Source organism: Zonotrichia leucophrys, chromosome 2 (genome assembly GCF_028769735.1).
Source record: "Zonotrichia leucophrys gambelii isolate GWCS_2022_RI chromosome 2, RI_Zleu_2.0, whole genome shotgun sequence".
Classification (NCBI taxonomy): domain Eukaryota; kingdom Metazoa; phylum Chordata; class Aves; order Passeriformes; family Passerellidae; genus Zonotrichia; species Zonotrichia leucophrys.
In genome coordinates this window covers 19,344,889-19,362,388 of record NC_088171.1, presented here as the reverse complement: position 1 = coordinate 19,362,388, position 17,500 = coordinate 19,344,889, and the positions used below count along the sequence as shown (strand labels likewise).

General features: G+C 35.2%; 1 protein-coding gene across 2 annotated transcripts in view; it reads right to left on the bottom strand.

Annotated features, from left to right (window-relative positions):
* The window catches only part of DNAJC1 (DnaJ heat shock protein family (Hsp40) member C1), a 107,648-nt gene that overhangs the window by 63,299 nt on the left and 26,849 nt on the right, over nucleotides 1-17,500 (bottom strand). For both annotated transcript variants that reach the window (XM_064704137.1, XM_064704136.1), the window contains exons 2-3: nucleotides 6,555-6,656; nucleotides 5,777-5,823 (exon numbers count right to left, since the gene is read on the bottom strand). In XM_064704137.1, coding sequence (XP_064560207.1) covers nucleotides 5,777-5,823; nucleotides 6,555-6,656 — 149 coding nt within the window. The remainder of the gene's footprint in view (nucleotides 1-5,776; nucleotides 5,824-6,554; nucleotides 6,657-17,500) is intronic.

Below are 17,500 nucleotides of genomic sequence, written 5' to 3'. Positions count from 1 at the left end.
CGTGATCGAAGTAAGTAACAACCCATGAACAACTAAATAGGTAGCCAAGAACAAACGTCTCAAACACTAGAAACCCTTTTTTCTTTTATAAATTAAATGCACAAGTGCTGGGGGGAGGGGAGAAGCATCTCTGCTTTTTGTTTTTGTCCTTCAGTACCACAAAATCCATTAGGTAAAAACACGCTAGACTTATCACACCTTCTTTGTAAGATAAGAGCTTAAATTAGAGGCTTGATATTGATGATTGAAAACGAAGTTTAACAGTTTTTGATTTTCTATTTGAAACATTGTCTTGAAAAATCAATCTATTTTAAAACTTTTTAATTACTAACCCTACCAACTGCACAGAAACTATTTTATGATAACCCCTTTTCCTTCACACAAAAGTCTTGAAGTATCTTGAAATGTCTGAGGTCTTTTATTTACAGTATTTTAACAATTTAAAAATAAATCACAAACATGCAAATCAATTTTTTTAAATTAACTCTTCAGAGTAAAGTTTCAAACAAAAAATCTCTACAGTAAACTCATAAATCTGTATATTCAAGATGCACAACCTGTTAATCTTAAATTGAACACAACTCATTACATATTCTAATCACACCATTTCCAGAATTAAATCTGCACTGAAAGGCCTAATTTGGTGCAACACATTGACCAAAATATTTTAATTAAAAATATTCTGAGTTAGTCGCAGGCCTAATTACAGGAATAGAAATAGGGCCTATATTGTCATGCAGGTCAGTAGAACTCAGTAGTAGGTTTTTCTCAAGTAAATTGACCAATCCAGGAATAATAGCGCAGCTGCTAAACTGCCAGTCTTGACATGTAAATCAATTTAAATGCAACAACTGCGCTAGCTACTTTGATAGTTATTAAATTGATACCTTGGAGATGTACTAAAAAAATTATTTCCAAAAGCAAATTCGTTTTAAGCAGAAAAAGAAGCAGTGGTTTTCAATTAAAAAAATATACCTTACTATAGTGCGTATCTGAAAAGCTAACTTCTGATGAAACATTTGTTCAAGTTGGCACCATTATGTCTGCATAAAAGATTTAACACCTCAGGATTCTGCTGTGTTCTGAATGATACAAGAAGTAAAATTCATATTACAAAACTCTATCTTCCATTAAAACTATGAGAATACTAAAGTTAAGATCTATTATTGCAAAATTTGAACTAATAACTTCTTCCCTTTCCCACTAAGTCAAAACAAATTAACTACTGACATCTTAATACAAACACTGCTCAGAAAAATTGCTTATGATGATATTTTAAAATTAAAATTTCTACTTAACTTTTGTTTAAGAAATAACTAGATGTTTTAGCCTTTAAAAATATTACATTTGCAAGACTTTAATGATAATAGAAGAGAATATTTTAGAAACAGAACCATCTTTAAAACAAATTAGGTTGATAACAAGGTTTTACATAACATGCTCTTCCTGTGAAATCTTCAGAGAAATACATGTACAACCTAATTCAATAGACAATTATTAAGCAGTTGCCTTCTTATATATTAAGGGTTGTTAATTGATGCACTGAAAAAGTGGCTACCGATGAAATAAAGTCCATATACACTGATGGTAACAACGCAGTAATATGTAAACCAAGGTTTCAAACTAACATTTGGCAACCATGTTCTGTTATAAATTATCTGTTAAGAAAAAATAAATGAAGACAGCAGAGCCTCTTGCATTAAGTGCTTTAAACAGCCCTGGGTATTTAGCAGGCTACGTGGCTGCTGTGAACAAGAGCCCGCACGGATTAAGGCTCGGAATCAATGCTCTATTGATTTTACTATCAATGAGCATTATGGCTCACACGACTGGCCATTTTAAGGGAAGATCGCTTCTATTATAACCCACTTTTTAGAGTATATACTGTTAAAAGATAAATCACTGCTTTCAATAGTAATTAAGCTCTGTATTTGAAAAATAGAGATATCAATGATTTTTAGGTTTTCAACTGGAAAATGATCCTACTGAAACTCAGTAGCTCCCATAATTTTTAAATCTTAATTTTCAAATTTCAAATGTGATTCAATTAAAGGTAAGTTTCTCATTAAAGATTTCCTGTATAGACACTTATATTAACTATGAAAGACAGTTAATCTGTGTGCATCAAGAACTACATTTGGAATTTAATTACAAAGCATTCTTTTGGCAACCTATATTAATTGTAACTCTATGTAGGAAAAAAAACAAGCTGAAAAGAAAAGATACATTTGCAGGATTTCTTTCACAAACATATGCACACAGAATACAGCAAATTTTTCACATATGAGTATGCCTACCAGTTGTCTCTGAAATGTAGCAGTCAACAAGCTACAAAAACCCCAAAGAACCAGTACAGAAATAGAAAGCCAAACACATTCCCCATTTAAAACCATGCTGAGTATTTATTTTAAAATTCAGCAGTCTATGAAAGACTTGGTAGTCCTGTACTAAAAGTAACAAATTGCAAGATTATGCAAGATTATTAACATTTCTTTTTTTTCTATTTTATTTCATAAAATACTTTTTAGAGTTCTTTGTGAATCAATTACATTGCAAGTAAAAAAATCCATTAACTGTAGTAACTAATTACAGTATCATCCATCTTAATGTAATTATAATTTACCTTTCCCTTTAAGAGAGCCACTGCATTTCATATTTCAAATAATTTCAGAGATCTGATATAGTTTATATACTATAACCTTGAATTAATGAGGAGCATTCTGAATTACAGAAAGATTGCCCTGGTGGTTTTTATTTTGGGAGGCCTATTTTCCTCAAGCTGTCAAAGACATCCAGCACAACATCAGCCAGAACAATTATACCTACAAATACAGATATTTAATTATTAATGAGAACTAAGATAGACACCTTTCTTACTCTACACAAGTGTATTTTGATCTCTTTGCAAATGTTATGTTTCCTGTAATCAAGCCAACATTGTTACAGAGGACAGGCCTGGTAGGTAAAAAAAGCTCCTTAAAAAGATAACGAACAATGAAATTAAGACCTAAGATTTCTTTTACGTCTAATTACAATTAACCAAAGCGCATAAAATTATTTTTCATAAACTAAGATAATAAAAGGCTAATAAAATTTATCACTGTCAAATTGATTTACCAACAAATGCCCTAAAGGTGAAGTGTATGGCAGGAAATGCACCCATCTCTACATACCCTAAAGACAAAATTTTCTGTAGAACTTCACACTGGAGCGTGTATACAAAAAATAAAATATTGTGTTCTGCTGCATATATGTTTAATTTAATAATGTTTAATTTGATAATTTAATGTTAAACAGTGCTACATTAAATGATGCTGCATGTATGTTTACTGTCAGAATATTTGAATGCTTTGATCATGTTCCACTCAAAAGTGTGTAGGAGAGAAGTCCTAACATGGCAGTATAATAATGATAGTGGTATATTTCACGAGCAACTATATGACTTTCTCAAAAAAGAAAACCATGTTTTAAAGCCCAGTCGTATCACTGTCAGTAGAGTAACTGCAATATTTTAACAAAGGCTTCTGCCATCAGATAAAGTAAAAATTCACTGATAAATAAGAAAATGCAAAGGCTTTAGAAAAATAATTACATGTAGCTGGCCAACAGATCTGCCTTTTTAAACACCGTTTCTGTTGTCACACAAACGAACAACACATCTGACATTCACCAAGAATGACATTCACGGAGAAGGGGTTTTATTGTTTCAAAATGAGTTCATCACTCCCCTGTACAGTGCAGGAGTACAGGGGAGTGATGCTCTTGCTGGCTGCCCTCCCTGCACACACACCAGGAGTGATTACACCGCCTTTGAGAGGAGCAGTGAGAGCCAGGTACAGCTGCCTTCGCTGCACGGAGCAGGAGCCTGCAGCTGGCTCTCCTCTCAGTGGTACAAACCCTGCCCCAAAGCTTTCAGGGCAGGGAATGGATTCCCACCCAAGTGCCAGCATGAGGCTCCAGTGGTTTCTGCCCAGGGCAGGGCCCTGAGCCAGCTCTGAGCCTATCCCACTCTGTCCGTCGCCTCACGCAATTCAAACCAAATATCAACATTTAAAGTAGAAAGATTCCAAAAGTAGCAACTCCCACCCTTTCCTTTGCTGTGCAGCTGCAAGTAAGGCTCGAGTTACCTTACACCAGAACCAATACAACAGGGAGAGCAGCTCCTATCACACTTACTGAAGACCTGTGTTAGAAACGTGCTACAACCCCTTCCAGGCCACCCTCCATTTACGTGCTCAGCTGAGAGATTATCATTCCACTGTGCAATAAACCTGAGCAATACAGGGCTTTGCAAGCAGTGAGACCATACAGCTCTGCTCTACAGGTTATTTCTAAACTCTGCATATTATTTACAGAAAATTCTCCAAAAGTAAACACTGCTTAATCCACCACATTTCTATTAATTCAACTATAAAATCAGTATCAACCATACATCCACACTGAGCAAGAAAAATAAGACATTGTCTATTTACAAAATAAGTTAGTGACAATTAAATCAATCTAAGATAGAACAATCTGCTGCTGCTTTAACTTTTCTTTTAATCACTGATGCACTAATTAACAATATTTGAGTAAGTTTGTCACATTTGTAACGTATGCAAGGCTTAAGCCATAGTTTTTGCAAGCTTTTGCATCACAGTTTTGTGCAGAAAGCTTCTATTACAGCTGCAAGGAAATTCCTACAAGTTCCATGATGGAACAAAGTTTCAGAGAAACAACAATCTGAAGTGCATGCAAACAATGCTACTAACAAAAAGTTGGGAAGATCTGGGGCATAAATCACTGTTAGTGGCCTGAAATCCTTTAGCTAACATTTTTTAAACTTTTGTTAAGTGTAACTTCACAATTAAATTCTCTTTAGAAGGATGCAATAAAAAACCCCACAAATTTCCAAAAGTGCTTCCATGAAGTACATTTTCATGACACTTGAAAAGGGGATTATCAAAAAAGTAGATAATCTGTACTATAAACCCTGGACTCCTGCCAAGACATCTGCAAAGCCAAAATCCCTTCAAGAAATGTCTCATAAAACTCCGTTTAAAGACTTGTAAGCTGAAAGATGATCTACTAAAACACCAACCCAAAAGCAAAAGTCTTTCAGTGTCTCAGTTTCTCTGATAATCATTGGTTGAAACTCCTATTTGTTTAAAAACAGGAAAAAGAGTTCAAAATAATCTTCCAGAAAGTAAATTGGCCCCAGGTTTCCACTTCTTTATCCTACCCTTCAGGTAGTGCTGGAACAGCTCCTGAACCAGCAAGGACAACTAGCATTTATTTAAAAATATTTACAAGCTTCCACTATTACATCTGAAAGAAAAAAAAAAACCACTATGAACTAAGCAACAGAAAACAATGCTGAAGACAACATACAAAGGAAATAATCCCTAAATATCAGGCAACAAGCCTTTTACTGATACAGGGAGGGATTACTGACATTTGAATAAATGGCCAATATTTTTTAATAGTAGTTTTTAAAAATTGACAACAGAGCAAAAAAGCTGATATGGCTGTTAAGTATTTTTTAAAATTGCTTGAAATAACAGCTAGCTTTCAAAGTTTTCAAGTACTAATTTTAAAGGAGAAAAACCAGTATGTCATGCAAAATCACCATTTTGCCATTAAAGCCATATTCAATCTTTAATTAAACAATTGCATAGATTTTACTAACTGAAATTATGCAAAAGAATAATCTGAAGTGTTACAACGAAGTCAAATAGAGCTTGAATAAAGCACTGGTATGAATGCTTTATTTAAAAACCTGTGCAATTTAACTCACCTCTGCCTCCTTTCTTCATCCTTTAAAACCTCATAGATGGCCACCAACTAAAACAAACAAACACCACACCAAAAAAGAAAACACAGAAAGATTTTACTTTATGACTGAATTTACAAATTTTGAACAGTAGTATCATTTTTACATTTGCCAACAAATGGTCTTGGCTAGTTTTCACTTTTCCCTACACCACTAAGAGGCAAACTTAGTGTGCAAAAGTATATTCATATACAAATGTCATCAGACAGAAACAAGCAACTCTTATACCAGACTTTCTCCCCATCCTCACATCTGTCAAACTAAGCCTTGTCTCAGTTAGAAGATCCTGAAGATCTTACTAAAATCAAGTAAGCTGAGTTCAGCCCGAGGTATATTTTTAAAGGTAGAGCTAATTACAAAGTCATGTTATTTCACTCCACAAATATTCAAAAATAACTAAAATGAATTATTTTCATTAAATTATGCCTATCTAGGACCTGTGTTAAGAACTGATCAGAAATTTTCCCCACTGCTTTTGGAAGTGTAAAACATATTTACCTCCTAAGTGTATAAGCATTATGTTCAAATTATTTTTAATATATAGGTAAATATGAAATACAAGTTATTGAACAAGTTAATTCCAAAAAAAGTGTACTTGGTTGTAGTCTAGCTACATCAGCAAAACTGTAATTCAATGTTTAACTTACTAATTTCAAAGGTGTACCACTGCTCTTACTAAAACAACATCGACATAAAAATTCTATTTTCCCCTAGAAGTTTCATTTCCACACATTTTACTTACTTGCCTAAACTGTATTTCTGCATTTTCATCTTTATTCTTGTCTGGGTGCAGAATCAGAGAAAGCTTTCGATATGCTTTCCGAATGTCTGCGGATGAAGCATCCTGAAAAAGAGGAAAACAAAGCAAATTGTGAGAAAACAATTCCCTGAACTTTTTCAAGATCTGTAGGCAGCCAACCAAGTGTAGGAACTAAGGCAATGTAATTTGAGACATCTAACAACCAAACCTGCAACCAGCCCGGCCTAAATGACTTAACAGCCATTCAGTCCAATTCATCTTTCATCTTAACTCCTTTCATTACCCTGCATCCATTACAACGACATTTGCCAATACTTGCAAACACTTCCTTGCTTCAAACCTAGCCCGGGCACCTTCTGCACCATTTAAAAGTTCAACTGAAAACTGAAAATTATTGCATCTGCATATCTTCAAGACAGACATAATTTCAGCAAATTATCATGCTCAATTTCCCAAACTCAGGACTTGCTAGGAACTCTTCCCTTATTAATATTTACATGCAATTCACTCCTAATAGGACTTCCATTCAACTTCAGCTTCACCATGTCTAAAGAATTGTATTTTTCTAAAGTAGCTTTGAATTGCAGTCTTGGAGCTATACTGTAGCACTGACATCAATCCATACCTTAACCATTATAAGAATTGCACACATTTTGGGAGAAAAAATAAAATTAAACACAAAATGATGTACCAACTAAGCTGCAAAATGCAAATTTCTGAATAATGACTGCTATTTAGTACATGCTGCAAAGATATCCAGAAATGAAGATACCAAGAGCTGTATTCTGTGTCATATAGGTGTAATCCTCACCAGAAGATACACAAAACACAACATTTAAACAGAACTACTTGCATTTTACTGCTAACATGTCCAAGGCAACAGTTTAGAAATCAACTGCTTATCTGTCAATTTGTATTTCTTGATTTTATATATACTATTCCTAAGTATCTCTCTTATTCCTAAGTATATTCTCTCTCTCAAAATTACAGTATAAACAGGGACTAAAAACCCAGACCTGAATTAGCCATAGAACAAAGTGAAATAAGATAATAATTAATGCAATACTGTAATTAGACTGCTAGGCTTTTTATTATATATCATTAATTTTGGTTTTATAACATAAGGCTATTAAAATGCTGTGTACAAGTTTGGGCCCAGAGTGAATAATAGAAAAAGACTGAACTAGGGGAGGGAGAAAAGCAGGGGAAAATGCAGAATTTGTGAAAATACAGCATGGAAAATATCTTTAAGGAAGTTCGTATTTTCCCCCAATAAAGGACCGAAGTTTCTGTAGTCTCTGTCAAAGGAAAATATTTTTACTACTGAAAGAAGATTTCTCCTGAAAATACCACACATCCCTTTTTAAATTTTTCCATTTTCAACAGCTATTTCTAAGGCATGTGCACATTGAAGCAGAATTCCTCTGCTCAAAAAGCAACTTGCTCCCAGCTTGATTACTGCCAATGAGTTGTTTCATATTGCCATTGTTTCATAGGTTTATTTCTAACTCTCAGCTAAGGGGAAGGAAGAGACAATGACTAAATATCTATTCTAAGTTCAAAGAAATATTAAATTCTTGGGATGTGGACTTAATAGAATTTTATGAAATACGTGGGAAAATGAGATGCAAAAATATCTTTTATAAATTAGAGATTGAGACTATGATAACCTTGACAAACGAGTACCTCTAGATTTGTATTTTGGATAAACTACAACTTATTCCTTCTCTACCACACATTTAGATAAGATGGGTACTATTTTTGGAGCACCCATGATTAACAACTCATGATTATGCTTTATCAGTTAAAAACCAAATAAAACATATTAAAGGCTGTTCTGCAATATTCTTCCAATTACTTCAAACAACAAACAAGCAAAAAAGAAGTTACAGTGTTTTCAGTTGTATCTGAAGAATTGAAATTTTAGTTTTATTTGGGAGCAGTTTGTGTAAGAGATCAAGACAAAAGGTATTTTATCTGTTCAATGCTTAAGCAAAGCAAAAGATCGCAAGACAACTCTGAAATCATAAAGTTGCTTAAATATTTAGGTTGTTTCACCTTGAGAAGTTGAAATAAATGTATAAACTTACAAATTCATAAACTTACAAAACCAGATGCTTCATCTTGGTTACCAGAAATAATGTAGAGATTGTTTTGTTTCCCCTCATCTACCAACCCAGTCAGCCACTTCATGAACAACACGGGCTTCTCTTCAAACAAAATATAATTATTTAAACACTACAATAGCAAATAAAAAACCAGGAAATATTTTACTGGCCATGGTTTTATCTAAACCATGCAAGTGATCTTTATCAACATATCAGCTTATTGTAATTAAGACTCTAAAGGGTTGAAGAGCATATTATAATATCAACAAAAATTAAATAATGGGATATTATTGTCAATTATTTAATCACACCTGGCACATACTAATTTCTAAAGCAGTAAGTCTGCCTGCTAACCCATTCCCCACAATATCCCCAAACACAACACAGAGGACCATTGTATATTTGAAATATTTTGCCAATTAATGCTACCTATAGGTACTGTTAGGCATCTTCAGGCAGAGTTCCTGATCCTCTAGAACCCGCCCTGAACAAAAGTCATTGCTTTCTGAGAAAAGACTCATCTCTACAGAAGTTCCTTCCTACCAGTGTGTGACTCTAAATAAGTTATAAAGAATGATTCTTTCCAACCAAAAAAAGAAACACCTCCCACATTGATGTCAGCTGCTCTGAGAGACCTGACTCTGCTGGCCATCTTCAGTAACATTTCCATAAAAGTTAAAGCTTTTAGACATAGAGTTAAGAGTTGGTATTTTCTGCAGACTAAGACATTATTTTACATATTACAACACAAGTCTAGAGACTAGAGAGAGCCATGACCACACTAGGGTTTTGTTTGTTTAAAAGAACCAACATGTTAAGTTGCTTTGTTTGCTAGAGAAATCTCAATCTCAGTTATTTAAAGAGGGAAAAGCAAAACCTTAATAGCAGAAGGAGCTGATAATGTCACAGACAGCAAGTGCTGCTGATTCACTGATTTCTCCAACACTGCTTCAGGTTTGCAAGTTTTGCCACCAATTGCTGGAAATAAGCCTGTCCCACTGTCACCCTCAGGGGGATACAAATATCATGAGTACCACCTCATTTCCTGATAAATATCCTTCCAAAGCAATATTGTCCCATCAGAGTTCCAAGGTTGAACATCTCTTTGTTTTGTGCTACAATTGGTTCTCAGAAATACAAAACTGCAAGTCTACAGTTAGGTAGGCCATAGTATGGCTTCTTATGCATGGAAATATGCAAGTGTTCATTTTTTAATGCCCAACACTTCATCAAACAGAGTGTCCATGTGCCTAGTTACATGACCTCTAGGCAGAACTTAAAAGTTAAATTTTGTACATTTTTTTTATAATCCCTTATATTTCAAACAAGTATGTTAGCATAGAAACAAAATTAACATTTAAATAAATCAACAGAATGTCAAAAGTCAAACATATTTCTTAAGATTTCTCCTGGACTTTCACATTTTTGTCTAAAGGGCAACACATGTCAGATTCAAAGAGTGGGACAGAAGAAGAAACATTCTTCTCCCTGTTTATGATGTACTTTTGGCAGCTTGTTGAATTCTGACAATGAAAAACACATTACTAAATTTCATTTTACTCAGCATCATGTCCAAATTCTCTAGTATTACCAAGGAAAGTTCTCTCATACTACAAATATATAAGTAGGAACACAGAAAGGAATTTTTCACAACAAAAAAAATAAATAAAATATATAAATGCACATTTGTCTTCCATTCTTTTAAAATTAAATTCCTGTTCAAGATGCACAAAGTTTTAAATCTGGTCTCCTCCTCTGCCTATACAAATTCAGAGTCCCACAGAGTTCATGTCCACCTTTACAATAAATCAAACAACTGGTGTAGTACACAATACAAGCATATTACTCCATTGCTTCCATTCCTAATGTAACTATGATTACTAATGAAGCTAAAAAAAAGCCTCATTGTGTTCCCAAGACAATTCTTGGTGAACACATAACATATCAGATATTGCCATAGGCAAACAGTGATTAGGTCAAGGGGAAAAAATAATCAATGTCTACATAGTTTTCACTTACCAACATACACAATTCAAAACCTAAATTGTTCCCTTGAGTGCAATGCAGTTATACAACAAGACTTAGTTACTCACAATTTAGCAACTGCTTCTAACGCACTAAATGTGCTCAATTCATCTTGGGTTTTAAATATGTCTGCCAATGTCTTCAAATAGGTGGCAGCATCTTTATTAGCAATGGAAGGCTCATGGTCCCAGAACCAACTATGCAGACAGAAATCACATTTCTATTCACTTGCAGTTTGTTCAATCACTAGTTAATGGATGAAAAGAAAATGGCATCAGTCTATCTATTTCATTGCACTGCTGCTGAATGACTGTGTAGAATTTTCCACAGCCATGTTACTGAAGCTATATGGCAAAAAGTGACAACTGTATAGAGCACCAGCTGACTGTATTTCGAGTCTGAACTTGTCAGCAACATCAGCGCAGGCAAGCTTTCATGAGGCCTTTTTCAGCCTTCCCAAACTATAAATCAAACCTATGAAGCTTTGGTGTTTGGATTTTGTAATTTTCCTTTTTTTTTTTTCATTCTAGAGCAATTCAAATGTATTGGGTTTCTTTGATAAAAATATTTCATTCAGTACTTCTGTGTAGAAGAGAGGGTTTAAGTCACCACTTTCCTTCTGGTGAGCATCAGCCATACAAGCTGAAGCAGAATAGGAGGAAACAAAGTACGCTTTGTAAATTTACAATCACCCGTTTTCCAGCTATGATTTCAAACTGCAGGATGTACAGCCTGTCCCACAAAACTCACCAACGTGCAGGCACAGATAACTGGACAGAAGCTACCACCATCTATTAAACATTGTGTCAACACTGATACTATCTATTTGTTTGTCTTCATGTGAAGTCCACAGAAAATGAGTATCCCTAAGTGTCAGAGAACAAACAAACGTGACTGCAGGTCAACAATGGAACACCCACTGTCCTCACTCCTTAGGCAGCACCAAGGAACTCGGGTGGGTGATTGCCTCCTTAGTGCCTCATTAACACACGGAGGCAGAACAGCACAGCTGAGACTCCACAGCCCCTCCCCAGGTAACTCTTAGGATGGAAACCACACAGCCAAGCCCCTTTTTCCTCATTCTTTACCACTCCCAGATTTACTTCACACATACTTACTGCAACCTGGTCTTAATTTAAGCTCCCGTGACCAGATTAGTTCCAAGAAGTACACCTGATTTTGCCAAGTCTGCATGTGGAAAAACATTTATAAGGGAAATAGAATCTTGTAGAAAATTCCAGAGGTGGGAAGGACCTGCTGGCAATCCTGAAGAATATAACTCTAGGAAAGGAAAACAAGTGTCTCCCAGAAGACCAAGCATTATCTGTGAACCTTCAGAGTTAATAGATACCAGCTGAGTTTTGGCTTAAATTTCTCGCTGCATAACCTTTGTTCAATTACCCTTTATTTTTACTGAACTTTTTCTAAGACACTCATCTTTTCCAAGGATGTAAAATGAGTAAAACTCAAATTTGCTGCTTGTCTACAGATGAATACTCGGAGCATACGCAGGGAGGAGGAGAGATGTGCTCTGCTGCAAACCCAGCCATGTGTCTCACAACATTCCATTGATTTAAACTGAATGGCAGCACAGCAGGGAAATACATAGGAACTAAAAATAATGCTAAAAAGGTGTTTTAATGCTTTTTTATTCTGCTAAGTTTTAAAGCAATTCATGAAATGAAAATGAATACAAACCAGCACAATGTATTCCTGTAAGCTTCTGATAACTGGCACAATCCCTTCACTGGCATGTTTGTTTCCAGGGGAGTGTGTCAAATGAAAGAAGACTCTGTTTTCAGCCTAGCATGCCAAATGAATGAAAATTCTGCTGCCTCATGCTTGAGAAACCAAAAAAAGTGCTCTCCTCAGCATATGTGCACAATTATATGGGCTTAGGTTTTCTTCACCAACTTGAACAACAGTATTTATATATAATTCTTTTCTTCCTTTCAACGATTTTACCTTCTGCATTTTTTCAGAAACTGATTACTTAGGAAAAATTACACTGTCCAAGAGAACAGTGTCATGTACAACCATAAGTATATATTTTAATACAGACTTTGTCTCTGAGATGCAGAGAACACTCATCAACTCTCAACAGCTTTAGAATTATTCTTCAAATTCACAATGGATAGAGGCTACCAAACGACAACTGAGGAAAACTCAAGCCGGTATTGACTAATAAAAAATTCTTCCTACTGCTGTATTTTATTTGCATTTAGTTTTCTATTCTGATAGCTCAAAATTAAGCAATTAGTAGATAATCTTTATTTATTTCACATGCTTTTCCAGGAACACTAGTACATATTTATTTTTATTCTATTTGGTACATGAAATTATTGTTTACACAGTTACATGTATTACATATTTTTATAATATGGATAGTTGTGTATATTTATATATACATGTGTGCATATACCTCATAGACTAAAGAAAGTTGTTTCTAGTGAGTTCTCTTAAAAATCTGCCTATTACATCTGAGATTTCCAGCCTACAGCTCTCACATAAAAACATTACCTACAAAATTCCTGATCCTGCAACACTTTCAGAGGAACTAAGTTGCTGCAAAGAAAGACTATTGCTTTTGCAGCCCAGGTTGGCAGGGAAAGCAGAATGTGGTGTCTCCTGCAGTGCATTTCATGCCCAGTGCCTTTGCTCTCAGACAGCGCAGCCCCTTGATTGACAAGAGGTGACACTGGACCCAAGGACAGCTGCATGCACTCCCCATTCACCGCTGTGGAGCATGAGCAAAGATTTTAGGGTGTTGCATCTGACAAGTTCCAACCCTTCCCATGATGTAATGCCAAAAATATGCTGCTATTTGACTGTTTATATCGTGCTCTTGGTACATTTCTGCTTCAGAACGTTTCCAGCTTCTTTTCTTAGCGTAAGGAATTAAAGAAAATTAGAAAATCAGCAAGGCTACATCCCTACCACACCTTTACCTCTTCCTCCTTTTGCTATTCCTGTTCTCATGACACCCTTCCACTAGAACTGACCCATACTCTGATACACGTAGACATCTTTCCAAAAAACTCGTCCCTGATTTCAGTTCAAGGGTAGACTTTGCAGGGAGATTTCTAACAACTACACACTAAGATCTTAATGACAACTAAATACCTATTTAAAAAATAAATAATAACCCCCCTAAAATTGTTTAAGCTTCGAATTACCGAATTCCTGTGTCACCTAAACAGTTACTGTCACTTCTGTGTCTACAACTTCAATTGCTGAAACTTTTCATATTTTTATCAAAGGTGTTTATTACCCTCCTTCTGATGGCCAAAAAATGAAGAAAGAGCATCGGAGGGACAGGATATAGGAGGTATGAATGAAAACATAATGCCATACAAGAAGCAAACAAAGCAAAATTATCTTCAACACAAAAGTTTTCAAAAATATACTATTATCTAATGCATCAACAACACTCACAAGGTGAATAATCCCCACAGGCATTAATTTATAGAATAAACATTAACTATTTATTAGCAACTTCTTCAGCTTATCAGCAGTGAAGGGCACCAATATATATGCCCATACACCCAGATACATCCATCATACACATTTTCACATATATACACATAGTAGTTTAAAAACAAAGGTGTAAAAACCTTATGTCCCCAGCAGCCCTTAATGTTTATACAATGCTCTAATTTATATTTGTAATTGCTGCTCAACTCCATGAAGCATTTTAAAACCAGAGTTAAATAAGTTTGGAAAGAATAGTGTGACCATTTTTCTACACTGATTTTAGTAATGCTTTTAATGTACAACCTTATTTTAAACAAAAACACGGGTATCGTACAGCTTTCTCTTGCAAGCGCAAAACAAAATGGAAAGAAAATAAAAATAAATCACACCTTAAATATTGAAAGGCCCTAACAGTAAAAAATGAAAAGGTGTATCAAAAAGGATTTTATGAAGCCTGTGTCCCAAGCTCACAGTCAGTATTTTAACTGGCAAGTGAATTACAGAATCATGATTAACTGGGTAGTTAACACTAACCCGAAACACCTACACGATGCAGTCAAAGAGAACAGAGTTCTAGAGTTTTAAAAGATATGGACAAATCGGAGAATTGCTGTTAAAAAATATGACATTATTTCCTGAATGAAAGACTAATGGTCTACATCTGGACAGAATTCATCAACGACAAAAACCCAGGATAGAAAAAAGCAGTTAGGCAGAAATGAAGGGTGAGTCAGAGGCACGATGCTGCCTTTCTGTGCTGCACAGCACTGTGACACGAGCAGTATGGCAACAAGCAGCCGTGCCATGTCACACAGCAATTGTAAGACCTCAGCAGATTGCTGCACCCAGTTCAAACAATACAATTAAAGACAGCCAGGAACATGTTCAGATGATAAACAAAGAAATCTTATAATAAGAGGTCTAGAAGAATAGAACAGTGACTTGTTCAGAAAAGCCAAAAGAACAGGAGTGACTTAAGCTTACAGAAAAGGCAGCTGACACAAGGAAATAACATATTTAAATATGCAAAAGGTAGCTTTAAAGGAAAACTTTCATTATTGCTTTGTCTGATCTACCCGGGGCTAAGCACTATCAGTCAGCTGGCAGCACAGGAAGATTCAAGTCAGGTACCAGGAAAACATCCCATAAGCAACACCAGCATATCCCTGGAACAGACTGCTGAAGTCTCCCTCACAAGCAAGTCTTGCATACATTTATCAGGCAGGACTTCGATTTAACCAGCTCTGTCACAGCAGGGTACAGTAGGTCACTAACAGTCTTATATTTTAGAATTTAAATACCCTTTTGATGATCAATTTAATAATTACACTGAAAATATTCCAACTGGATTTACTGCATCTGTTTATGTAGTTTAAAAGGTCCTAGCTGAAAGACAATATTCTTGTCACACTGAAGATGACAGATGTTCATGCCAGAAGAGTCCATGAAATTTCACAGAACCTAAAAGGGCTTCGAAAGGAGTGGCAAATAAAAAGGGGCGGCAGGAAACACTTCTTAGCTATGAAAACCCATGGGACCCCACTCCATGATTTGCACCACTAGGCATTAGGCTTATTTGTCCTGTTACACAGCAGCTGCTCCAAACTAAGAAAGCCATCCCGCAGCAGATGATCACAAGTAAGGCATCCATATCATTTGAGTTTAGAATACTTTTACATCCATTACCAGCTTTAACCTTGAAAGATGGTAATACAGAACAGACAGGATAAGCAAGATTCCTTCAAAATGTCAGATGAAAATAAGCACTAAGCTGAACAAGAAAAACAAGCAGAAATTTCCACAAGTAAAACTTTTTTTTAAAAAATTAATTTAACTGTTCCTTTAAAAATATTTTGTATCTGGGTTATTATAAATACATCCTTAAATGCTGCAACAAAACCACATAAATTAGGATAGGGTAGAGCTGCTGTAGTAAACCACATCCATGAAGAGCAGGCATAATTCATTCATTTAAGACAGAAAGCAGGAACTTCTCTGTCCAAATATTATATATATTATATATGTTTACAATATATTTATATTTTTTTACTTAATACATTTCATATTTGCTTCCACCCTACTTTTTCTATAATATTACTGAAGGGCTCATTTTGTAGAAGCAATGTTATTTTTCTTAGGTTAAGGACACTTAGCAATAGCTCTGTCCACTGAACCTGAGCTGAGAGATCCAGGTGTACCTGAGTCCACAGTTTCTCATCTGTTTGTTTATCATCCTAGAGTCTAAAAAAAGACATGCAGAATTTACTGAGATCAAGTAGTTTTTTATCTCACGGTGCAAAATCCACATTGTCCAGTTTGAATAAATTCTTAGCACCTTTTTCCAGAAAATAACCATTGTTAAATAAAAAAAAAAAAAAACAGAAGATACCACATCATGTGTGAGGTGGTTCTATTTTCCATTAATAAAACCATATTTGGGGAACGCCACTCACCTGCCACAAGGCAAAATTGTTTCATTATTTATTTTTGGCGTATAAAACAGAAAAGGTCTAAAATTCCTGAGCTATGGGCCATTCATTTAAAATTTGGACTTGATCCTTGAAGGTCCCTTCCAACTCAGAATATTCTGAGATCTTAAAAAAATATCAAATGTAAGCAGTCATAAGGTAAAATATTTTTTCTCTTTTTTTTTAACTTCAAACCCAACTGATCAGAAGTGGCAAAATGCTGCATATTTTTAATCAAAGATTAAAAATACTAATACTAATGCCTCTGAAAGCCCTAAAAGACATTTCTAAAAAGGTATTAATTTATTCAAAAATTATTTCTCTGTGTATGCTTTTCAAAAACATTGTTTTAAATATTTAGGTTTATAAAGAACTAGCAGCAGCATTTGTCAAATTCTTTCCTTCTTTATTCAGAATACTTTCTACTGAGCTAGTTAGGATTTAGCCCTACCCATCATGTAGGAGATGGTATAATGATCCCTTTATACTCATTAACTACCATTTTAATGAGCTATTACTACCTCGGGACTCAGAAGACCTCAGGGAGGTTGTAACATGCCACTACCTATATAGTAATTCACTGCTGAGTTAGTACATAGCCTCCTTGAAAGAATATAGGAATGCCCTCCATCGCTGTCTTCAGTTCAGATGCCAGCATCAGCAGGATTTTTGCACGTAAAACACATCCCATCCTGAAACTTTTAAAGCATCTCAGTTAAACTCCAATAAGCTTAACAGATGAGTGTAAGTGTAGCCCACCACGCTGCTAAATGTTTTCACCCTACTAAAAAAGGAGCTGAAATCATAAGCATTGTCTGATCACTTCAGCTCACAGTTTGATGGCATAGAATAT